We start from the raw sequence: 24,468 nt of genomic DNA, 5'->3' as shown, positions 1-24,468 counted from the left end.
CGCACGCCATTTGCGCGGTGCCGGGTGACGTCACTGGCCGGCGCCACCAGGAAGGGCGCTGAGCGTCGCACGTGTGCGGAGGCGGCGGACGGGCCCATGGCGAGCTCTGCGGGCCTGGCACTGTGCGCCCAGACGCTGGTGGTGCGAGGAGGCAGCCGGTTCCTAGCCTTCTCCACCGCGAGCAGGTAAGAGGCTCGTGCTGAGGGCGGCGAGGCCGGAGCGGCCATGTTCCGTGTCTTCCCGGATTCCCGGTCCTCGGCGCCCCTTCACCCGGACCTATAGCCCCATAATCTGCACGGCAGGTCCGGGGCGCGCTCTCGGTTTAGAGTAGGGGCACTTCCGGACTCTGTGGCGCCTGCGCGGCGTCGGGAGGGCTAAGTCACGTGGGTGTCTCATTGCCCAGGCTTCTGGGGGGTCCTGGCTTCAATCCTGACCTGTTTGGAATCTTCCTGTTGAGAATCATGTATTAGGGAACCCTGCAGGTTCTTACTGAGCGCAAAACGTGCTCCTTCTCCCTCATCTGCGTCCAGCAACCCGGCTTTTGTTGCCCTTCGAGTTTTTTTGTTTTTTTGTTTTTTTTTTCGGAGCTGGGGACCGAACCCAGGGCCTTGCGCTTCCTAGGCAAGCGCTCTACCACTGAGCTAAATCCCCAACCCCCTTCGAGGTTTTTAACCCGACACCTTCCAAACCCAGGATGCTTGCGGAGCCTGAAGTGGGCATCTCCCTAAAGGCCCTTCACATGACATAACGATTTGCTTTGTTATTTCTGTCTTTATGTATACGTCGTGTTCGGTGATAGTATTCTTTGAGCAAGTAGTTGATTACCACCAACCTAGAGAATCAGTGGCAGTCCGTGTCGGCTTTTTTCCCCCCTATCCCGTTTAGCTTCGGTACTTAGATGTTTGAAGATTAGGAATTGTTCCTCAGTTTGTGCCTTTTGGGGAATGCCCAACAAAGTTTCGGACTTGGAAGATGATTTCTCTTTCTGCGGTTAAGTGTTTAACTGGAAAAGTCTTTGATGAAGCCGCTTTATGGGTTGTCAATAGTACCAGATGCTTTAATGTGCTAGGTTACAGGTCAGAGCAAAAGAAGGGAGCTTAAGTTCTGATTTGGAATGTGATTCTCATCTGAGTAAGGGCCAGAGGCTCATGGGGGCAGGTGAGACTTGTTTCTGAATTATGTAAGGACAACCTCAGCGGTTTTAAATTTGAGAGCAAAGCTGAGTTGAAAACAATTATCAGAGGGCTGGAGAGATGGCTCATAGGTTAAGAGCGCTGGCTGTTCTTCCAGAGGTCCTGAGTTCAACTCCTAGCAACCATATGGTGGCTTATAACCATGGATAACGAGATCTGGTGCCCTCTTCTGGTATGCAGGCATGTATGCAGGAAGAACATTACATATATAATAAATAATTTTTTAAAAAGAAAATATCAGAATGGGTGGGTGGCCGGGGGGGAGGGGAGTGGGGGAACTGGGGTTCGCTAGTGGACACCTTTGATCCCAGCACTCAGGCAGAGGCAGGTGGATATCCCAAGTTTGAGGCCAGCCTGGTCTACAGAGTGAGTTCCAAGACAGCCAGGGCTACACAGATAAACCACCACCATAACAAAAAACCACATCAGAACATAATTTAGAATTAACAGGTTGGTGGCTGGAAGAAGACTGCATTGATTCCAGGCTTGCACCGCCATGCCACACTGAACTGATTTAGAACAGGACCGTGCCGACTGTTCATGATGTATGCTGACAGGTTAAGCAGTGGCAGTCCTTGGCTCTTCTCTGTCATGGATAAGACCCATGATGTAATGACAGTGATGTGTTTTTGTTCCCAGGGTAAGATGCAGTAATCATGTGTGTTTGTTAATAACTGCTCATGCCTATCTCTTCCCTTTAGCGACGATGACTGCCTCTTCTCGTATGACTGCAGCACTGCCGAGAAGAAGTCCGTGCAGGAAGATAAAGGGTGAGATGGTGGGGAAGCATGGTCGCTTGTGGTTTGAGCGCTGAGACCGGTGAGCCTGCTGAAGTCCTGGCTCCTGTTCCCTTGTTGTGCATTCCAGTTCAGAAAGAAACATGGAAGCAACTTGGACTGTGGGCATTCAGACTGTGTGGGACCTTCCCGGGGAACTTTTAGGTTCTTTTGTTTTAATTTCTTTAGTACTCATTTTTGTTACTGGCTCCTTAAAGTAAGAGTGACCGTTTCAAACGAAATGCACTGAGGGCAGGTGTGGGGAGTTAACTAATTGAAAGGTAAGAAGCAGCGTGTGACTGTTTTGTGTGGTGGCCTGGACTTGTGACTCAGTGTGTCATGAATTTTATCAACCCCTGCTTCTAGCCTTGGATTAGTCCATGTCTATGAGGGCTAGGCCACGTGATCGCTGAGAGTCCTTCCAGCCCACACTGGATATTAATTAGCATTTGTGTTAGGTTTCATGCTTGGGTCCCCTTAATCTCTCATCATGCTCTGGCTGCACGAAGTGCCTGACCACGCGCCTTCTACTTACCTGTGTTAGAATGGACAAGCCCGGCAACTCACACGAGGCCTAATTGTTTTCCCTTTCTTCCCCTGCCCTTTCAGGGAGGACGGACAGCCCGCAGACAGGGGGAGTGACACGATTCTGGCGTCCACCTTCTCCAAGTCTGGCCGCTATTTTGCTTTAACTGATGACAGTAAGCGTCTGATTCTTTTCCGTACAAAACCATGGCAATGTCTGAGTGTCAGGTATGAAATGCTAACACCGAGTCATTAAGATGTCCTATGCACTCCTAGTACTTGCATGTCAGTAGCCATAGTGACAGTAACCACTGTAATCAGCAGCTAACATGACGTACCAGCCATGAGTGAGACACTGATCGCAGAGCTTTACGAGTATTAACTGACTGAGTCCTAACAGCATGTGGGGGTGGCATGGGCTCCTCTCTCACGTTGGGTGGTGTGGGGGTTAAGTGGGCAGTCTAGGGCTATTCAGTTGGGAGAGGCTCTGTAGAGGCCCCTGTGGCTGCAGCGCCAGCACTCAGTGCCACTGTGCCTTCCTGCTCTCCACTTTGCTGCAGCCTCATGCCCAGCAGGCTGGGGCTGTTAGCTCACGACCGGGCTTTGGGGAAGTAGAAGCGGGTGGTGTGCATTTGTAAGCTAAGGTGATGAGGTGCAGCCTTGTGTGTCTGAGGAGAAGATAATGGACGAGCTAGCTGTTGGGTGAGACCAGCAACTGGGCAGGAGCATGGGTGGCTCTAATGGTCCTCTCCCCAGGAGTTCCACAGGCAACTCTGCATCACTCACTGTTGTTTCTGAAGGCGGTGTGCAGGGAGGGAGATGGAGGTGGCCATAGTAAGGAGTAGGAGACCGTGTGTGAATCTGTGTTTCCCGAGATGCTGCCCTTTCTCAGAGCCACCTTATCCCTGAGCGTGGAGGTGGGTGTCACTGTGGTACATGGTGCTGGGGCTCAGACAACCAAATACAGATGCTCTGGGTCTCCTGAATCTCTTGATTCTTCTGTGGCATCAGCCCACCCCCATCCCACCCCCACTGGCTGATCTAACCAACCTTGAGTTTATCCATCAGTGTTTCTGTTGCTGTTAAATCCCTGACAGAAGCAGCTCGGGGAAGGAGGGTTTGTCCTGGCTGGTCGCTCAGAGGATGCGCTTTCAGGACAGGTGTGGTGCTGGTAGTGTCAGGATGCATGAATTGGGAAGGAAAGGCGTGCCAGGCCGAGCTCACGGTGCTGATCTCTGGGTATGTTAGGATTCGGAGAGCAGGGCTGGACAGTGTCTCTCATGGTCTGCCCTAGGGCCTTATATTTGCAGCTAGGCCTTATCTCTTAAAGGCCCTGCAACCTTCAGAACCACACCACTGCTGTGGATGAGGTGTTTAAACACATGAGCCTGTGGGACATCACACACTCATCCCACCAGGATAGCTGTGGGTGTGACATTTGAACTACTGATGCTCAGAAGTGTCAGCTGAGCTTTTTGGAGTTTTAGTTCATCCTGTTTCCTAAGAGATGAGTTTAAAAAATCAAAAACAAAAACCCCAACTCTGGCTATTAGGTGGTATCAAGAGCGTACATCCACTTCGCCCTCTCTCCGTCAGCTTAGAGAAAGAGGCCTGAACCGCTGCCTGTCAGTGCATAAGCTCTTGCACCTTAGACGGGTAGTAGGTAGGCACTGTTTAGAACTTAACAGGAACTTAACAGGACACTCAGTGTGCCAGGCTTCCTCAGGCCCTCCCACAGACACAGGCGACTCCAGCAGGACGCTGGCTCTCTGTTTTTAAATTACTTATCTGCCTGTGCTGGTGTGTGTGTGTGTACTATGTGTACCTACATATGTGTACCTACATGTGTGCTTGGGCCACTTCTTCTGTCATGTGAGTCCTGGGGATAAGACCAGGGTCCACTGGCTTGGCAGCAGGTGCCTTTGTCCTGGAGCCCACGTAGGGCTGGACATGAGGGCGTGCCTCCGTAATCACAGCCCTCCAGCAGGATGGCAGCTAGACACAAGAGAACTCTGTAGGTCGCAGACAGGCTAGCTTTGTGTATGCAGTGGCAAAGAACAGGAGCTGCTGTTCACACAAAATGAAAGCAAGGGTACTGCCTGGGGTTGCCCTCTGACCTTCACGTGTGTACTGTAGCACACGCATGGTTGTATCCTCACGGGAGAACCCACACTTATGCACAGAAGGTTTTTAAGAGAGTGTGATGGGGACCTTGACCGACTGCAGAGGTAGGCACAAGAGTCACCTGGTCACCTATGACAGCACAGGCTCTGGTGTGCCAGCCTGGGACGGGGTGGGGTGTCTGTGACTTGTTAGTTAGGTGCTGGGGACACGGCCCCTCGTGCTCAGAGTGTGTTCTCCCTCTGGCCTGCACTCTTAGCCCCCAGTATGTGGCTCACATAAGCTTACATGGTGGTTGTGCCCATGGGCTGTGGGCTGCACTTGGGTGTGAGCTCAGACAGACTCTGACCTTTCGTTTTTAGATCATGGGGGTGCACAGCTGGCCAGCAGCTCAGCTAGGGGACTTGACAAGGAGACCTGGCGCCTCCTAGGATGAAGGCGTATGGGAGAATGCAATGTCGTTGCCATGTCTTAGAAGGCAGCAGCAGTAGTGCAGGCTGCAGGCACGGAGAGGTAGCATTTGGGCGGGCCCACAGTGTGCTTGTCTGTGCACACGGAGTATGTGCATGGTGCCTGAAGAGGCCAAAAGACGATGTTGGAGCCCCTGGAACTGGAGGTCAATGACTGTGACCTACCACACGGGGCCTCTGCGGGAGCAGCAAGCTATTGAACAGCCGAGCCATTTCTCCAGCTCCTGTGGGGGTTTCTAAGTGTTTTCTCATCACTTGGCATTCTCAAGTCCTCCATCTCAACTGCCTGTGAGGCAGTGTGGCTCTCTGCACGCTGGACAGTCGCTTGCTCTTTGCGAACTTCTTTTTGTATCTTTCAGGGGTTTTGTTGTTTTTTGTTTGTTTTCAGCAAGAGGACTTTCAAACTTTTTACAGAGTTGTAAGAGCTTTTTGGAAAAAATTTCCAAAATTGAGAAAACAACTCCTTTGGAATTTTGGGTTCACGAAGTTAGTAGGGCAAGGTAAAGTCCTTCGCTCTCTGTCTGGTGGGAAGTCTGACGGCAGGGCATGTGTAGGTGAGCATGGGAAGGGAAGGGAGAAGGGAGGTCTGATCAGGAAGGCAGCAGGCATGTGGGAGTGGAGGTTGCTCAGTCCCCTTTACACTGGAGGCTGTCATACTCCATACTGTGGTGTCACTGTACTTCGTGGGCACAGATCTCCTTGGACTCTGAACCTGTTTCCTTGAGGAGACCACCTTTACACTCCTGTCGTGCAGCCTGGCTCCAACAGTTGCATTTTGTTTGTTTGTTTGTTTTTCTTTTTTCTTTTTTTTTCGGAGCTGGGGACCGAACCCAGGGCCTTGCGCTTGCTAGGCAAGTGCTCTACCGCTGAGCTAAATCCCCAACCCCAGTTGCATGTATTTGAGTTTGTGTGTCCTGCACACCATTGGGGAGCCCCAGGCTGCTCTGGGCTTCCTGGCTGAGGCCTGGGTGCTATCCAGCTGCTGCCTTCAGTCTCCTTTCCGTTCTCTCTCTTCTCTTTCTCCCCCTCCCTCTCTCCCTCCTTCCTTCCCACCTTCCCTCTTTCCTCTTTTCTTTCCCTTCCTCCCTCCCTCTTCTCCTTCCTTCCTTGGTTTCTCTGTAGCCCTGACTGTCCTGAAACTCCCTCTGTAAATCAGGCTGTGCCTTAGTCAGAGAGGGCCAGGTTTAAGGCATGGGCCACCACTCTTGGCTTCTCCCCTCAGTCTTATGTGGGGGAGTTGTGGGTGACAGTTCGTCAGTTGAGAATGGTAGCCATATAGACCAGAGACCAGGGTTACCAGCTAAACATGAAGACACAAAAGGACAATGAAACCATTAGTTTTGGTGGTGTTTTATGTGTGAGAAGTCGGACTATTCTAGAAAGTGTTCTGCAGAAAGTTGTAACAGCACAGAGGAAGAGCCTGTTTGCTCTGCACTGGGTTGCTGGGGATATGAGTTGACAGAGCTATGGCTGGACTGCTGTGGCAGGAATTTTGAGATCCTTAGTGCCTGGCAGGACATAAACATTGTGTCTTTGAAGGATGGCTTGGGGCAGCACCATATGTAAATGGGAGCTTCAGAGCTCCTCAGGGAGACACATTGGCAGAGACCAGCCTGTTCCCTCTCTACTGGAGCCCACCAGAGAGGAGAGGCAGGACTCGTTGTTCTGTGGAGCTCTGGGCTGCAAACCCTGAGACCAGAGGATTAGGGAAGTGCCTAACACCTGCTGTCACGAAGTCGGGTTCAGTGGGGCTTCTGCCTCAGCTCCTGGAGTTCTTCCCTGCATACTTCTCGTCTGATGATTGGACTTGGGCCCTAATTCCAGGCTTGAGCCCACAGCAGATACCTTCCTGGTGCCTCTATGCCATAGTCGGAGAGGTTGGCAGTGTACCATGAATGTGTCTGCCTGGAGCTGTGTAGTAGCAGTGTGGCATGGGAAGACTCATGTAGGAAGCAAGTTCTGGGCAGATGGAGTCCTGTGCGTCACTGTTGGTGGTTTGTCTTGACCTGTGTAGAGCTTGTGCTTGAGTTTGGCACAGTGGCACATTGAACCCATTAACACAGACACGGTTGCTAGGTGGCTCAGGCCATTTGTTTTGGTTCATTGGCCCCAGAGCCTAATGGTCTCTCTCCTGTCCTCCATTGTGCCCCTCTGGAGCACCTACTCTGCGGCTGCGCAGACAGATAGAGGAGAGCAGCAGTGCAGCCAACCCCTTCCCTTTTCTTTTTTTTTTTTTTTAAAGATTTATTTATTCATTTATTATATATGAGTACACTGTAGCTGTCTTCAGATACACCAGAAGAGGGCATCGGATCTCTTTACAGATGGTTGTGAGCCACCATGTGGTTGCTGGGAATTGAACTCAGGACCTCTGTAAGAGCAGTCGGGTGCTCTTAACCACTGAGCCATCTCTCCAGCCCTTCCCTTTTCTTTTTGTCTCTTGTGGATACTGTCCTCAAGCTTCAGGCTCTGTCTCAGGCCTGCGTATGGCCAGCCCACTGCTGTGAGGGTGTGGGTCCTGTCTCAGGCCTGCGTATGGCCAGCCCACTGCTGTGAGGTGTGGGTCTTGTTCTGCCCCCAGCATTAGCTCCTCAGCAGTGGCTACTGCCAGTGCTGAGCAACAAAGGAAAGGGAGGCAGGGTTTCTGTGGTGAGGGTGTGTGCACTGCAGAGCAGGCTTAGAGCGATGGGTGACATTACCAGGGAACACCATCTGGGTGCCTTCCCCTGGGACCAATGCTCCTTACCTGGACCAGCTTGCAGCTTGGACTTACCATGGGGCCTGGGCCAGGGAGTGCTGTGATTTGACATGGGTTGATTTAACAGATTTAAGTGGTCTCCAACACTGTCCCTATGTCGTGTACTGGGAATTCTGGCTGACTCATGGCTGTCCTGTTGCCCGTGGCTCACGTTGCTCTGGGTATGAAGGGCACCTACAGCCACTTGAAGGTCTGACAACCTGATAGTGCCCATGGCCTTCCTGATTCTAGACTCAGACCTAGCAGCAGAGTCACAGATGAGGTGGGCTGAGGTGGGTTGGGGGTAGGTAGAGCCAGGTGGTCCTGCTGGTGGGGAGACACCAGGGCTCTGGGGTCTAGAGAGCATATATGCTTTGTAGCATAGCTAGCACTTGGGATGTCAGGTGTGTGCCTACCTGTCTTTGTTTTTGTATTAGTTTTTTTGAGACAGGGTTTTTCTGTGTAACCGTGGCTGTCCTGAAACTCACTGCCCTAAACTCAGAGATCCACCACTTCTGCCTTCTGACTGCTGTGATCAAGGGTGTGAGCCACCACACCCAGCTATGTCTTTCATTTTTTGAGGGGGAATTGTAAAAGTTAAATAGGTTGAAGGCATTGTTTGTTTTAGCTGTGTGTTTGGGGCACCACCTTCTGCAGTGTAAGGAGCAGATTCTCTGTAGACTTAGGTGCTCCTAAGCCCATCAGCTCTTAAATCAGAACTGTTAACACACTTATTACCCCCAGACCTATGGGCCTAGATGTGGTCAGCCTGCAACCGAGCCAGGCTGTGTAGGAGAAGCCTGCGTTACAGTCCCATTGGCCACTTGGAGTTGAGTGGTCAACAGCGAGAGCTGGGTGTGTGCTACCCTTTGCACTAGGTGACGTCAAAGCCTTGTGCGTGTAGCCATTTTAAACTGGGACCATCTCTGGCTTTAGGGTCTGAGGAGGGCCTGCGCTGACTTGGGGCCCGAGGCAGCTCAGCTCTCTGACTCTGCAGGACGGTGGTGCGGAGGTGCACCGCCCTGACCTTCACAGCCTCCGAGGATCGAGTCTTGGTGGCTGACAAGTCTGGAGACGTCTACTCCTTCCCGGTGCTGGATTCGGGTGGATGTGGCAGGCTGGAACTTGGGCACCTCTCCATGCTGCTAGATGTGGTATGTGGGAACACACATGCAACACTGCATGGGCAGGGCCAGGTGGGAGAAGCATGGGGATCCCAGAGTAGGAGGCTGGAGTGGAACTGACAGGCGAGTGATCCTCATTCTGCACCTCTGGTCCTCAGTCTGGGCAGTGTAGGGTAGTGGTGAGAGCTACTTGGCCTGTGGTCTCCCCTCTAGGGTTTAGCTGTGACCCTGGCCTCCAGTCTGCAGAACTGGGGCAGTCCGAGGTGGGTAGCATCAAGGGCTGTGCGCAATGCTTAGTATGGCTGGCTGCTGCTGTCCAGAGTGGGGGCTGGGAAGGGTGCAGCAGGCATGAGTGGGTGGCATTGGACCTGGACTTAGTGTATAGAGGGAAGGGCTCTGGCCCTGATTTAAGCTGAGGAATGGGAACTGGGCACTTCTGAGGACCCTCTCACAGTAGAGAAGCTCCTTCTGTCCCTGCCAGTTCCCATTGCCCTTCCAAGATGCACTTCAGCTCCCTGAAAAGCCTTCAGGGAAGCCTGGAGAAAATCCAAGCATTCTGATGATATTTGCAAGGCCACCCAGTGAGTGGCTCTCTTTCTGTCGCCTCTGCCTGGTGATGTAGGCTGTGAGTCCTGATGACCAGTTTGTGCTCACCGCAGACCGGGATGAGAAGATCCGGGTCAGCTGGGCTGCCGCCCCACACAGCATCGAGGCTTTCTGCCTGGGCCACACGGAGTAAGTGCCACCCTGCCCCTAATAAAGTCGCGTCTAATAAATGAGGGTGGGCCAGGGCACTGGTGCTTGGGTATACTGGTAGGGGCTTCATGCTAAGGGATACTTGGAGGCTCCGATGGCCGTGTCAGGCCCATGGCTCCCATAGATGTGAGAGCTGCAGAAACCCAGGGCTGTGAGCTGTGGGAAGCCCAGGGCCAGCATAGCTCCTGGGCTGGTGCTGCTCAGCCCGTTTCCACAGTCCACACTGCAAACTCTTCCGGGCCCAGGGACCAGTGTACCCTGGTAACTGCAGGCTGTCGGGAGGAGTTAAATGTCTGGGTCTCCGCCTGTGCTCTCCTGGCAAGTGATCTTTGGTGGAGAAAACTGCTCTTTGGCCAGAGGTTGATTGCAGGGTGCACAGGGAACAGCACTTAGTGTGTCTGCACTGAACGGAAAGCACGTTATTGCAGACAGTGGGAAGGAGGCCTGGAAGACTTCAGTTCTGAGCTGGCTCTTGACTTCTCCAGTGGGATGCAGAAGTTGGCCTTGGAGAAGGCTATGTCAGTCAGCTTGTACCTTGCCACAGCTTAGCGCGGCTTGTAGTTGTCTCAGAGGATGCGCTGGGTTCCGCTGAGCCTCACTCCAGTGGGCGTGCACTCCTGCCTCAGGTTCTTGTCACATTGTGGTTTGTGGAACTGGTGTTTATGTGGCAGCCCTTTGCTCCTCTTTGTCATTTTCTGTTGGTGCTGCCTACTTCCTTGGGGACTTTACCCCTCTACCTTCTGCAGGAACCTGTCGCTTGTGTACAGTGACTTGAGAATGAACTGTACCTGTTAGCCCTTGGGGTTTCTGCAGTGCAGGGAGGGAACCCCCGTGGCCTTTTAGTTCAGCTTTGTGTGCACTGGTCCCTTCTTAGCTGCTGAGGACTTGGGGTGACTTAGGGATGCACACAGCTTATTCCTCTTGGAGGGCCTAGGGCTACAGCCAGGGCCCCTCAGATGGCAGCTGCAGGCCAGGCCTGGGTCAGTTGGCTTGGTATTGAGGTAATGGAGATGAAGGGAGCTATGTGAACCAGCTTGTGGTAGGAGGCCTGGGTCTTGAGAAAGATAAAGTCTCTGATAAGGGCTGGGAGAAGGGGCTGGAGAGATGGCTCAGCGGTTAAGACCAATGGCTGCTCTTCCAGAGGTCCTAAGTTCAGTTCCCAGCAACTACATAGTGGGGTGGCTCATGATCATCTATAATGGGATCTGATGCCTTCTGACCTGCAGGAATACATGCAGACAGGACACTTGTACATTAAAAAAAATAAAAGGAGCTGGGAGAAGGGCAGCTTTCTTGCCTGCACTGGAGAGCATGTGTCTGGCCAGGAGGATTGCAGGGTAGGTGTGGGGTTCCTGGAGAGTCAGGTGCTTGCTCAGGTGCACGGCTGGCGGCATAGTGGCTGCTGTTGTCCTGTGCAGTTGGAAGCCACAGAACTAGGTTGGGTTTTGCAGCTAGGAGTTTCTGATTGGTTTCCTGGGGGCACTGGTATGGACTGGCTACACAGAGGCCTCTTGGGGACTTCTCTGGTGCTCAGTAGTATGGCTTTCCTCTTCTCTGGTGCCCTGCCCTCTGAGACTCACTGACCCTGCATGGAGGCATCATGCAGAGCTGCACGCGACAATGCTCTGGCAGAACTGGGCCCTGCCACCCTTGGTCCAGATGTAATGTCGGGGACACAAACGTGCCCAGCCATGTTCTTAGTACCTGCTGGTATGGGAGGGGTGACCGTGTTCTCCCTTTCTGAGCAGCTCGAGGCTCCCTCCCATGCTCTGGGTGACTTAGCCTTGCTCCACAGGTTTGTGAGCCGCATCTTTGTGGTGCCCAGTCATCCTGAGCTGCTGCTTTCTTCCTCCGGGGTAAGTTCCCTGCTTGCTGCTGGGTGCTCACAGCAAAAGAAAGTGTCCAGCCCCTTGTCCCCAACTAGGATGCCAGGTCCACCAGTTTCTGTTGCTTGTGGCCACTAGAGGGAGTGTCTTCCAGGCTCTTAAAGTGGCCCCTTCTTCAGGGCTGTGTGCATAGTTGATGTGTGTTTGCCTGCCTGGTCCCGGCACAGCAGGCGGTGTGAGTGGACTTTGCTCAGTAGGCTGCTGGCCATCTTGGTTCCTTTGCCTCTGTGCCATGGCTAGGTGTCTTGACTCGCCTGTCATCCTGGAGGCTTTCTTAGGTGTGGCACAACTGCTTAGCTTGCGGTACTCCACAGAGAGGGTTTTCTTCATAAGGGAGCCCTAGCTGTCAGAGGGGCTCTGTCTGCACCCAGCTATGTTCAGCGTCCTGTTTCCCCGGCCCTCCCCCAGCCTTTGTTGCTTCTGGGACAGGCCTCTTGAGCCCACGTGCTAACCCTTCTGTCTATGTACAGGACGGCACCCTGAGACTCTGGAAGTACAGAAGTGGTTGCCAGCTGCAGTGCTGTGACCTGGCCAGCCTACAGGAGCCTGGCGAGCATTCAGTCCACAAGGTAGCTTCATGCTCATCTTGGGCACCCCGGTGTTTGCCAGCCATCTCCTATTGCTCTCATTATGGGAAGTCATCTTAGTGTGTGACTTCTTAGGGCTTGGGGGACACACACAGGATTCCCAGTTCTGCAGTGCCTGATGGAAACAGTTCACATCGCACTGCGTGTGTACACAGGGGCTAGCTTACAGAAAGGCCTCCAGGCACACTTGAATATTAAAAGATGTTGGCAGACAGCCTCACGATGTTCTGTCAGTGTTGGTTGGTGGCATGCCAGCATTCTTTGTGCTCATGGATTCCCCTGGTACCTGCTGTACCCATGATTCCTCTGGCATCAGGGATGTTCCCAGATTGCTTAGCTTAAAATTGGGCCAGCCAGTGAGAGGCACATTCTTTCCTACACTTCGTGAAACTTGGGGCTTTCAGAATCTTCTATGTGCATCGCCTCCTGTCCTGGGAAGCATGGTGGACAGTTGTGTCTTTATCACAGCCTCTCTTCCCGTGTATCCCTGCTTTCCCACTGTCAGAGGCCTGCGGGGAGAGCCAGGGTCAGGCTGAGGACAGGGGGGTTGGCTGCTCCCCTCCTGTTGATTCCAGAGTGTTTTGGTGTACTCTAACCCTGCGTGGGCATCATACGGGATCCGTGGTGCCCGTGCTCTTTTGCTCCACTGAGAAGGAAGCACAGGTGGCCTGGCTAATCAGCTGCTTCCTCTGCAGGGGTTGGCTGCATCCAGGATTGCATTCTGGGGACGGGAGAGCTATGTGGTGCTTCTGTGTGAGTGGTAAGAACAGGTTTCACTGTCGGTGACGAGTTAGCACCTGTGGGGCAGATTGGGGGGCTGGGTATAATCGAGGGGCTCCCTCTGCTGCCCTGCATGCTCTCCTGTGAAGCTTGGGGATGCTCTTTCCTTAGACGTTAGAATAGTACAGGTTTGCAGAGGAGAGAACCTGGCCTTCTGTCCACACCTGTGGTGACCCCCAACCATAGTTACTTTTGTTGCTACTTTATAACTGTAACTTTGCTACTGTTAAGAATTGTAAACGTGTGTTTGCCCATGGTATCAGGTGACCCTTGTAAAAAGGGTCATTTGCTACCTCCAGGGATCACGACCCAGAGGTTGAGAAACACTTACATGTACACTTAGAACCGTGTGGGTGGCCATCTCATTTGTCCTGTATTAGTTCTTGCTATAAAGCAAGTTGCCCCAGAACTCAGACCACAAACACGTACCATCCCCCAGGGTTTGGGTGACTCAGCGTCTTCAAGGTCGTAGAGGCAGGCCTAGGGCTTGGATGTCACGTGCTGTTGTGGTGGTGACCTGTCTCTCTCTCTCTCCTGGACAGTGTCCCTGTGGGCTTCGTCTTCCAACTTGATGCCAGCAGACAGCAGCTGGTGTTCAGACAGCGGCTGACTTTCCCTCACCGGGTGTGGGATGTTGTATTTGAGGAGACTCGGGGCCTGTGGGTTCTGCAGGACTGCCGTGATGCCCCTCTGGCGCTCTGGAGGCCCATGGGCAGCGAGTGGCAGGTGAGAGCATGCAGCATCTCCGTGTTCTGAGCCTGTTGTCCTGGTGGGAGCGGCAGGGTGTAGATGAGATTTCCTCACAGCCTTGAACCTCTTCTGCTTGATCACAGCAGGTCCCAAGGCTGAATCTACCCTGAGGCAGCTTGTCTGCCCTGGCTTGGGTACTGACCGGTTCCTGTGTACAGGAGGTTGAGTTGCCATCAGTGATGGGTCCCGACCCCATCTCATCCCACACTGCTGAAGGCAGCGCTAGGCCTCGTGGGTGTGCAGGCCCTGTGCCCGGGGCCCTGCTGAGTACTGATGTGCAGGGGAGCACTGGGGGACATCCCAGCCAATCCCATAAGGCTTTGGGTGGGGTAGAACAGCACTGGGAACTCTGGAGAGCTTCTTGGAGGTGCCTGTGCCCGGGGGTGTCCCTGCCAGGCCTCTGCCTGCTCTGAGACCCGGCTGACTTGTCACCTGCAGGCTGCTCCTGACGATGCTGTGTCCCAGAGACTCTGCAGCCATCTCCGTGAGAGCTGGGCCATGCTGGAAGGTGAGAACTCTGTTAGGTGTATAATACATCTAAGCTCTGCTACTGCGAGTGCAGTGAGAAGACCTGAGAATAGGACTCGAAGTCCAGCACTCAGCTGCTGCTTGGGGTGTCCTCTGTTGTATTTCCTGGCCAGAGGATGCTCATCCACGCAGAACCACCCAGACCCAGTCTTTATGAAACAAAGGATTACTCAGAAAAGATGTTGCAAAGCCAATTCTTAGAAACTAGTGTTCCTAGACTTCCAGGGCTGTGCCCTCTGAAGCCTGCAGGCTCACTCGCCACAGGGCCGTCCAGTGGGCGTTTTCTCAACTGAGAGCCCATCTTGGAGCCTGACTGGCTTGTGTTGAATTGAAAGAAGTGTGGCAGGCAGGACAGGCTGCTCACTCTGAACTGACTGCAGTGTGTCCTGTGGCCCAGGCTGTGTTAGCAGTCTGGGCCTGCAGCTGCTCACCCTTGGACTTCTGACTGCAGCATGTGTCAGAGACAGCCTCTGCAGAATGTGGGCTGAAACTCAGGCTGTCAGGCTTGGCGCAGGATCCTTTCCCTCCTGAGCCATTCTGTTGGCCTCCCACTGTACTTCCTCATGCTCTGCCCGGCCAGCTCCTCTGGGTCTTCTGGGCCTTGCTCAGTCCGGTCGTTGAGGGTTACCTGTGCAGACTCAGATCAAAGTCTGTCTTCACAGACGCTCCACACACAGATGAGCACATGTGGATAGGGCGGGGAGGAGCACCACACTAGCCTGTGCATCCTGAGCCTTGGCTGCTGGAGGTCGGGGACCACACCCACCTGCAGGGTAGGGTGACCTAAGGACACTCTGTAGCATGCAGCTGGTTGTCCTTGGCATGTACCTCACCAGGGTGAGACTGGCTGAGGGGCTCTGCCCGTAGTACCAGAGCTTAACACTCAAGGAAGCCTCCTGCAGTGTTGCCACCCAGAGCCATGGCTCGCTGGAGCCTGTGGCCTCCGTAGACCACCTGCCATCCACTGGTGTTGACTGACCCTGGCTGGTCTTAGGTTCCCCTTGGGCAGGGTCCATTCCCACTCAGGAGGTGGCTGCAGGATTTAGGCCTCACTTCTGTGCTCCCCTTGGTTCAGGACCTGCAGCTGACTTTATCAGTGAATGGGAAAGCACAGACCAGATGTCAGCAGATCCCTTGACCCTGCTTCCCACCTCTATCCCTTCCCTTCCATATTCTGTTGGAACAAGTCCCCAGGTCCAGCCCAAGCGTGGATCCCAAAGGTTGGGTCACATGAGGTGTCAGGGAGGTAGAATTCCAGAGACCAACCTGTGAGAGGAAATAGGTCTGGCCCCTGGGCCATGTTCCCAGTCACTTCACCTGGCATCTCTTCTTGTCCTTGTCATAGGCTCTGCTGGTGCAGATGATGGCTTCCGCAGCCTGTACAAGGCCACCTTTGACAACATGACCTCTTATCTGAAGAAAAAGGAAGAGAGGCTGAAGCAGCAGCTGAAGAAGAAGCGGCAAAGGAGCCCCCACCCAGGGTCCCCAGAACAGACCAAAAAGGCGTGCCCAGCCAGGGCAGTCAGCCCTTAGCTGCTGACCTCGGCTTGGTCATCTCATCCCTGGGGCCGCACGGCCAGCTCTCCTCTCCCTTCTGTCTGGCTTATCCCTCAGGGAGATCGTGGCAGCTCCGTCCCCACCACGAGCTCAGCAGCCTCTGGTCTCTAGAGACTGCCTCTGCCACTGAGCACAGTCTCCTGCCCAGCGGCAGGGGAGACAGACCGTGTTAGCTAATGAGTCTCTATTAGCTGTGTGGAAGCACCTTCACATTGAAGGATACGCTGACCACAGCACCACGCACGACTGTCAGTGCCTAGAGTGGTGCCCTGGGGATCTCTAGGGAGGTCTGGAGTAGGCAGGACCTGCCATCACAGGGTGCCTTCGCTCCCTTGGGGTTGGAGCCCTGAATCACTCACGTAGCTGCTTGCTGTTGTGAGGCAGATGATACTGTTTCTCTGTAGCCTCAGTCTGGGGCTGAGCAGACCAAGCAGGCTTCAGGGCTGTGAGGGTGTGGCCTTGCCGGGCCAGCCTTGTTTACAGGGAATGACTGGTGACCTCATGGGTCTGCTGCTTTGACCTCTGCATGCGCTGCAGAACAGAAGTGAGTGAAGAGAATACACAGCATCAATAAAGACAGCTTTGCATAGCTTTCTGGAATGTTCAGCGGCCTCCAAAGCTGGTCCTAAGACAATGGCTGTGGGCATGCTGCTCAGATGACACGGCTTTTGGTGGCTAGAGGTGTCAGCTAGCTCTGCCCACCCATGCTGTGTCCCAGACCAGCTGCAGGGAAACCATCCCGGGCAGGAGAGATGCTTGGCGAGTAAGCAGCTACGGAGAGAGAAGACCCAAGTTCAAGGCCCCCCCTCCCCCACAGAACAAAGGCAGGGCAGAACTAGCACCCTGTAACCCTGATGCTGGGGTGGCAGCCTGGTCTAAGCAGTGACCTTTTAGCAATAGGAAGACAGCAGTGTCATCCTCTGGCCTCCACGTGGACATGCACACATGGTAGGAAGCCTTGTGGCCACTAGCAGCTATATTGTTAAGTCGGTGGTGTGCACAGAGCAGGACACTCACTGCTATAGGAGCTAGTGTTATGCGTTGTGAACACGGAGATGTTTGGTCCCTGGATAAATGCATATGCAAACCTGGCTGGGTCCTGTGACCCAAGTTCTAAATAGCTGGAGATAATGTTTCATGACCATGTAAGCTCAAGCCTGAGGGCCCAGGAATACAGCTTTGCTGAGACAGTGCTGCGTTCACTCAGCCCTTTGGTCCTGTGCTACCCACATGCCATGTCCAGCCCATGCCTGCAGGGCTGGTCCTCACAGGGCTACCATGGGCTGTGGAACAATGCAAGGAACCATGAGAGACCAAATGCATGTGTTGCCGAGAGGCAGCTGAGGTCCCTGCTGTCTGGCTCATAGGCCCCGAAACAGCCACACAGTCAGTGAGGGGGAGTCCTCGTGTCCAAGAAGAGATGGTGCTTTCATGATGGGGTCATTCCTGAGATCAGCCAAACAGCAGTGAGCAGCGCATGGGCCCACCCCAGTCCTGTCTCCATAGTGTTCATGATTGTTTCCACCTGACGGTGACACCATTCCACCTGTGGATGTCCCTGGGCCCACTTACCTGTGTGAGTGTGGCCAATGGAAGCACTCAGGTGTGGGTTAGAGGAGGTTGTGGACCTCCCATGTCCTAGCTGGGCCGGAGCTGACTGGCAGCAGGCTCCTGCCTACCCTCTGGCTTTCCTGGGCCCTGTTCCCTTCAGCGAAGCTTCTGAGCTTGTAATCGGGCCTACTTTCAGGTGCCTTAATGCCCGCAGGCTGGGTGCACAGCATCGTGGTGGTTTTATAGGGCTCTGCTAGCTAGTAGGCTAGTCCACATACCTACACTTGAGGTTGTTCCAGAAGTTTCTTCCATAGTGGAGTGAGTGGAGCCCCATTCTTGTTGGGACGTCTATTTAAGGGGATTTGTGCCTTTTATCTCATTTTAGGCCACTCTGATCTGGGCAGTTCATGCCACAGTTTCAGCTGTCAGGACATATTCACCTCCGACAGCAGCTCCCCACTTCCTCCGTGATACCTTGTTGCCAGGGTCGTCTATGTGAGGCTGCCTGCTAGTCTCTGATAAGACACTAAGGCAGTTTATAGGAGATTAACCGGCCTTACAGTTCCAGAGGGCTAGGGACCATGCCGGTGGAAGGGAGGCCATAGCAACAGGTAGTGGGAGCAGCAGCTAAGCTCACACCTTCCACGAGCAGAAGGCAGGGCACACTGGGAATGATGCATCTCCAACAAGGTCTTAGTCCCTCTACACATCTCCACCCCGGGGACCATTCCCATCCACACCAGTGCGAAGAGCCCTCCCCTTTGTTGGTTTAGACTTGGCCTCGGTACCCCTAAGCCCCCTGCCTCATCCAACTTTATCTTCGTTCCTTAGTACCTCATCGTCTGCACCTAGCTTTGAGAGAAGTCCCTCGCCCTCTGCCCCACCTCTCACTGACTCAGTCCCTCCGCCGTGCTCATAATTCTGTTTCATTATGATGGGAGGTCATGTGGCACACAGCTGAAGTGGATACGAAACAACATGCCAGTCCCACCACTGGGATTCACATGTATGAAGGTGCCCTCAGGATCAGGCAGTTGCTGCTACTGGGACTCCACACTCCCCATGTACTTACCTACTAACACGGGCAGGCAGTCTGACCTCTGCCTACACTCCTGTACTTGGCCGCTTTCGCTGAAGCCTCTGAGAAGCACACATTGCACGTGGCTTACAGTGGTCCATCTGTGGGGATACCAGTCTGCTCTACCCACAGGTACTGGATGGCTTAAAATTGTTGGCCAGTAGGAAGACCGCTGCTGTGAGCATTCGAGTTTCTGCTATTCAGTCCACAGGGAAGCGTTTCTGTCGAGTACAGAGGATCCATCAGTGTTTGTAGGAGATAGCACTACCAGGATAGCAATACCCCATATTCTTCAGATACTCAAGTCCCTTGCACAAGTGGCTTTTGTAGTAGACTCTATGTGCCCCTCCAACCCCCTGAACTCGATTTTGGTGCGGTGTGAAAATTCTCCCTTCAACCCGAGATCCTGAAGGTTTTCTCTAGTTTTTCCAAAAGGCTCCTGGTTCCGTTTCACTTTTGTTTTTCCAAGACAGGGTTTCTCTGTATAACAAACCAGGCTAGCCCCAAACTACCTATGTCTGCCTCCCAAGTGCTGGAGTTAAGCCATCTGCACTGCCACACCCAGCTTTAAGTTCAGTCTACTCTGATCAGATGTGAGCTCTGAGCTTCTGTCTTGACATCCCAATGAATTGCTTGTTTCCTTGGGTACAGTTCTAGATCGTGAGTTTACAGCCTTTTTCTCCCCTTAGACTTTACTGCCATGCTTCTGACCTGTAGATTTCTCCTCTGCTGTGTTCTGTGAGCTGAGTCTTGTCCCTCAGCTCCTGAGACCCTTACCTGCTTTGCTTTGTCGTCCTGGAGACGTGGACCCCCAAGATTTCTCCTTTGTTTGCAGGCACTGCTGAACTCTGCCACTAGAGGGAGCAAGAAGCACACCTAGGATGACGGGCCTTATTTGCCTGCAGTGACTTTTCTAGCTCTCCGTAGGGAAAGGACTCCAGTGTGGGCCTTGGTTGTCAGCTCTTTGACAGCCCCACCATCCTGTGCGACACGGCCACGTTCAGCACACAGGTTCTGCATCTCAGATGCAGGGGATGCTCAGGGTCCTCAGCGTCTAAGCTCAGCACATCTTTGTGCCTGTCACACTGTCAGATTTGCTCATGGCTCCTCTGAATGACGGTATGAGAGCTAGCTTTCTCCACTCTCTCTGAAGTGACTGGTTGGTAAGCACGCAATGACCGTGAAAGCCACTGGGTATGAGCTTGTTTTCTTACCTGCAAAATGGAAGTTGAGTAGGTCTCGGCGACTAGCCATAGGCCTGTTTGTTTTGAAACAAACAACTACAAAATTAAGACTTTGAAATGTCCCCCAAAGCTGTAGCTACAGAAGGAACATATCTCTGGATGCCAGTCCAAGGCTGCATCTGCCCTAAGACCAAAAGCTGACTTTTCTTTTTTTCTGGAGCTGGGGACCGAACCCAGGGCCTTGCGCTTGCTAGGCAAGCGCTCTACCACTGAGCTAAATCCCCAACCCCAAAAGCTGACATCTTAACTTTATGCAGAGGACCAACTGCCCTGATATACACGAATAAGGACTAGGAGATGAAGAGCTGAAGAGCTGGAGAGCTGGCTCAGCGGTTAAGAGCCCTTGTTGTTCTTTGAAAGGACCTGGGTTCAATTCCCAGCACCCACATGGTGGCTCACAACCATCTGTTTACTCCAGTTCCAGCAGATGCCACATCCTTCTCAGACCACAGCAAGCACCAGGCATACACTCGGTACACAGATATATGTACAATGCAAAACACCCATATGTGTAAAATTTAAAGTTGACAACGACGAAGAAGATGGAGGAGAAGAAGGAAGAGGAGAAGAGGAAAGAAAAGAAAGATTGAAGAAAAGCTTTTAGCACCATTTATTTCTTTGCTTATCCTCAAAGACTTGGAAATGGGGGTATATAGGGTATGTGGGGCATGTGGAGAGGGCTGGGAGGGGGTGTTCTCACTCTGTCTACTTCCCCAATTTCATCTTAAATGTGCCATCCCACGTGGCTAGCTATGGATCAAATCCACATCTGCTCCCTTCCCATCCAGCCATAGCTTCTGGCTAGGGTCACCCTACCTCAGTTTCCCCTTTCCCATGTTGAAACCTGCCTGTGTTCCAGTCCCCTCGGGTCAAGTTGCCCGCTGTGTAGGTAGCACTGTCTGATATACAAAGGACGTGGGCCATAAATGCCAGCCGCCTTGAATGCTCTCAGAACCATATTAAACAGCCAGAACTCAGGAGAAATTAATAAGCTCTTTAATTAAAGTAACATGGTCAAAGGCTATCATTTCAATAGGCAATTGATATAGAATTAATGAGATATTTTGTACTATCTCATTATCCTTGAGTGCTAAACCTGGTGGCTTCTCTGCCTCTTCTGGGGGCCTCGAGTGGCAGGCACAACAGCTCTGGCTACCTTCGCAAAGGAACTGGACTACAGACACAGGATGGCACAGGTACACAGTTACACTGAATCCAGGACTTAACACTGTCACCAAAGTACACCCGGGGAAGGCAGGATCTGCAGTCAGTGGAATGGCCCTGGGGAAAAGGAGGAGCTAGATAGCTGGGGGTCTTGAGGGATCTGGGAGCCAACCAAGACCATTGACTTTGCCTCTGGGTGTTGATCATCCCTGACCTCTTTCTCCCTTACCTTGCTCCAGGTCAGGGTTGCTTTGAGCAGAAAAACAGAGATGAAACTAGACCGGGCAGTCCAACGTGTAGGGGCGAAAAGTGCCAGAGGCTGGAGAAATCAGTGCTTTGGAGAATGGAAAGTTCTAGACGGCAATGATGACGACTGCATGGTAGTATGAATGAACTCTTACCAAACTGTGCCTCAGACAGTGAAAGTGATAAGTGTTATGTAAATGATTCCATACCTAGGCATGCTTGTCCCTGCATGGTTGAACCCTAACTGCAGGTGGCCATTTCTAGAGGATTCCGAAGGCACTGACAGGGAGTGGCCAACTAGAGGCAGTCCTGGTCCTCAGTGGCAGTGACATCTGGTCTGGAAACCCTAGGGACATACCTTTATGGGTGCTTAAGGCATGTAGGAGACACATACATCCTGACCTGTTTCCTGCTGAGGCAGTGCACTCTCAGACACTACCAGGCAACCCCCCTGAAGTGGGAGTTAAGCTGTTTTGCTTAAGAGGGTGATCAGATAAAGACACCTAATCTTGGCTCCCCAAATCCCCCAGCTTGTTGCCTTGCAAAGAGGAGTCTCCTCCCTCCCCTCGGACCACCCCCCTTCCCCTGGATGCCCCACCTCCTCGTTCCCCCAAGACATGGTTTCTCTATGTAGCCCTGGCTGTCCTGGAACTCACTCTGTAGACCAGGCTGGCCTTGAACTCAGAGATCTCTCTACCTCTGCCTCCTGAGTGCTGGGATTAAAGGCGTGCACCACCACCACCACTACCTGGTTACAAAGAGATGTCTTCAAAGAGAGGGACTGAAGAGGGCAAACCTCATGGGGATCTGGCTAAGCAGCAAGAAGCACAGGGCCAGTGAGCTCTACCACCCCACAGCCCAGCTACTCGGGCCACGACGGAACAGCCTTTTCAGGAAGGCAGTCAGACTGGATGGGGGACATTCTGGAGGACAAAGGGGGTGCCCTAAATGGTGGAGAGGGTCAGGATGTGGGTGGAAGCTTCTGGGGTCAGCTGAGGCCAGAGGGGTGGGTCCTGCCATCAACAGTCTCTGAGTGCCTGGGAAGCTCATCGACCCACGTGAGCCGTGAATTCAGTACTTGAGGTCACTTGCTCCCCGTTGGGTCTGCTGAGGTGCGAGGTGACCCTTCCTGCCCACCCATAGCACAGCAAAGATCTGTCACTCGGGTCTTGATGTGATCAATGATGCCAGGGTTTGGAAACATTTCAAAGTGGCACGAGGAACACAGATATGAACCCAGACCGTTGGTATGTGGGGCGGAGTTATCGCCACTGCTACATGGGTAGGCTCAGGGGGTCAGGAAACATGACTGGAGCCCCGAGGACCCCTTTGGCACCCTTCCTACAAGCATCTCTCCCCACCCATGAGCTCCCTTACGCTTTAGCGTCACCCCAAGGGTGGGTCCTGGCCTCGAACTTACTCCATCTTTTTTCCACATCCAAACCCTTTCCTGTCAGCTGTCATCAGAGCTGATCTCCGGAGGGAGATGGCTCATTGAATAAAGGAAGACCGGACTTTGATCTTCAGCAGCCAGGTAAACAGGGGGCAAGGTGGTGCCCACTTGTAATCCCCAGGCTGGTGAAGCAGGGACAGGAGGAGCCCTAGGGCTCTCCGGCCAGCCAGCCTAACCTATTGGACTTAAGGTAGGTGAGAGAGAGACTGTCTCAAGGGACATGGATGGAGTTCCCCGCATTGACACACGAACTCCCCCTACCCAGCTTCCACTTGCCCACACATACGCACCTATACACATGCCTAAAGGTAGAAGGATCACAGGATGTGATTCCTGTAGCAAAAGACAGGAGCTGTAGAACAGAATCTCCTCTGACCACACAAACGGTCAACTTTTTCAGAGCAACTGTGACCACTTGCAAGCCACTGTCAAGATCAGGTCTGTGGATTAGCTGCCCTCCTTCACAATAGGAAGGGGGGGGGAACACTGGACCCTCCTTTGCACCCTCCAGCCAGCTCTGAGACTGCCCTAATTGCACCCGGCCTCATGGTCTCTAGAGGGAATGCATACAGAGCGGTAGGATAGCAGAGGAAGGGATTCCTGATAAAGGGAAGTGGTCACCCCTGCTAGGTGAGACTTTCTGGTGCTGTAGCTGCTTCGGGTCACTCATGTTCCTGTAAGTAACCCCTGGCCTTTGCAAGCAAGTGCAACAAACTCACTGGGCCCCAAGTTGGACTTAGGTGGAATTGGACTTTTGTCAGATCAGGTGTGTGCTGTGTTCCCCCGGAGAAAGAGTTCATGAAACCGGGTTTCCCTACATAGCACAGGCTGGCCCCAAACTCAAGGGGCTCTTGCCTCAGCCTCCCAAGTGCTTGCTCTTGAAAAAAAAATTTTTTTAAACAATCAGAAAATTTTTAGTCCAACAATAGCTTATTCTTCCCTGGAATCTCTCTCCTTCCCAAATATCCAGGCAAAGAGGACCAGGTTTTTTTTCTCACTCCCCAGAGTTTTCAACCTGTTGTGAAGTCAGGACACACTTGTGTGGTTTTGTTGTAGGTTTTGTTTTTTTTTTTTTTTTTTTTTTTGGTTCTTTTTTTTTTTTCCGGAGCTGGGGACCGAACCCAGGGCCTTGCGCTTCCTAGGTAAGCGCTCTACCACTGAGCTAAATCCCCAACCCCCGTTGTAGTTTGTTTTTTATAGATTAGAATTGATAGGTGCCTCTGTCTTTCCCCTTCTTTATATTTTAGTAATAGACAGTTCCTTATACAAAGAAACAGGTCTCTGTTAGGGAAAAAGGACTGGAGAAGCCTCATTCATTCGTTCACTCATTTCTTTATCTTCTGAATGGCCTCATGGAACCCAGGCTGGCCTTGAACTCGTTATACGGCCAAGAACAAACTCGAACATCTGATTCTCCACTTTATGAGTGCTGGATTCCAGGCATGAGCTACCATGCTCTGTTTATGTGGCGTTAGAAATTGTGGTGTTAGGAATCACATCCAGGGGCTGGAGAGATGGCTCAAAGGTCAAGAGAACCGACTGCTCTTCCAGAGGTCCTGAGTTCAATTCCCAGCAACCACACGGTGGCTCACAACCATCTGTAATGGGATCTGAGGCCCTCTTCTGGTGTGTCTGAAGACAGCTATAGTGTACTCATACACATAAATAAATAAATCTTTAAAAATTATTTATTTAAAAAATTCTTGCACTTCCTAGGCAAGCGCTCTACCACTGAGCTAAATCTCCAACCCCTATTTAAAAAATTCTTAAAAAATGCCATTTGTTCCATGGTTTAAGGATGATGTCTGTGTGAGTGTGTGTGTGTGTGTGTGTGTGTGTGTGTGTGTGTGTGTGTGTGTATGCGTTCTGTGTATATGTGTGTGTCTGTGTGCATCTGTGTATGTGTATGTGAGTGTGTCTGTGTATATGTGTGTGTGTATGT

At 52.6% G+C, this 24,468-nt stretch overlaps 1 protein-coding gene and 1 long non-coding RNA gene across 5 annotated transcripts; one reads left to right on the top strand and one right to left on the bottom strand.

The window, feature by feature from the left end:
- The first annotated feature begins 57 nt into the window (after positions 1–57).
- Positions 58–16,394, top strand: Wdr4 (WDR4 tRNA N7-guanosine methyltransferase non-catalytic subunit). Of its 4 annotated transcripts, none has more exon segments than NM_001399044.1 (11): positions 58–185; positions 1,895–1,963; positions 2,579–2,722; positions 8,820–8,976; positions 9,569–9,681; positions 11,498–11,558; positions 12,059–12,157; positions 12,871–12,935; positions 13,498–13,681; positions 14,144–14,213; positions 15,579–16,394. In NM_001399044.1, coding segments are annotated over 11 exon segments (1,239 nt in total). In that variant the 5' UTR covers positions 58–96; the 3' UTR covers positions 15,767–16,394.
- On the bottom strand, positions 13,306–15,646 carry LOC134483878 (uncharacterized). The gene is made up of 2 exons (XR_015645650.1): positions 15,500–15,646; positions 13,306–15,321 (listed from the first exon to the last, which is right to left on the bottom strand). It is a non-coding gene; the product is annotated as an uncharacterized LOC134483878 (long non-coding RNA).
- Positions 16,395–24,468: the final 8,074 nt, after the last annotated feature.

The sequence above is a fragment of the Rattus norvegicus genome, chromosome 20 (assembly GCF_021556685.1).
Source record: "Rattus norvegicus strain SHRSP/BbbUtx chromosome 20, alternate assembly SHRSP_T2T, whole genome shotgun sequence".
Lineage (NCBI taxonomy): Eukaryota > Metazoa > Chordata > Mammalia > Rodentia > Muridae > Rattus > Rattus norvegicus.
The sequence above is the reverse complement of the archived record's forward strand: the minus strand, read 5'-3'. Positions and strand labels throughout refer to the sequence as shown.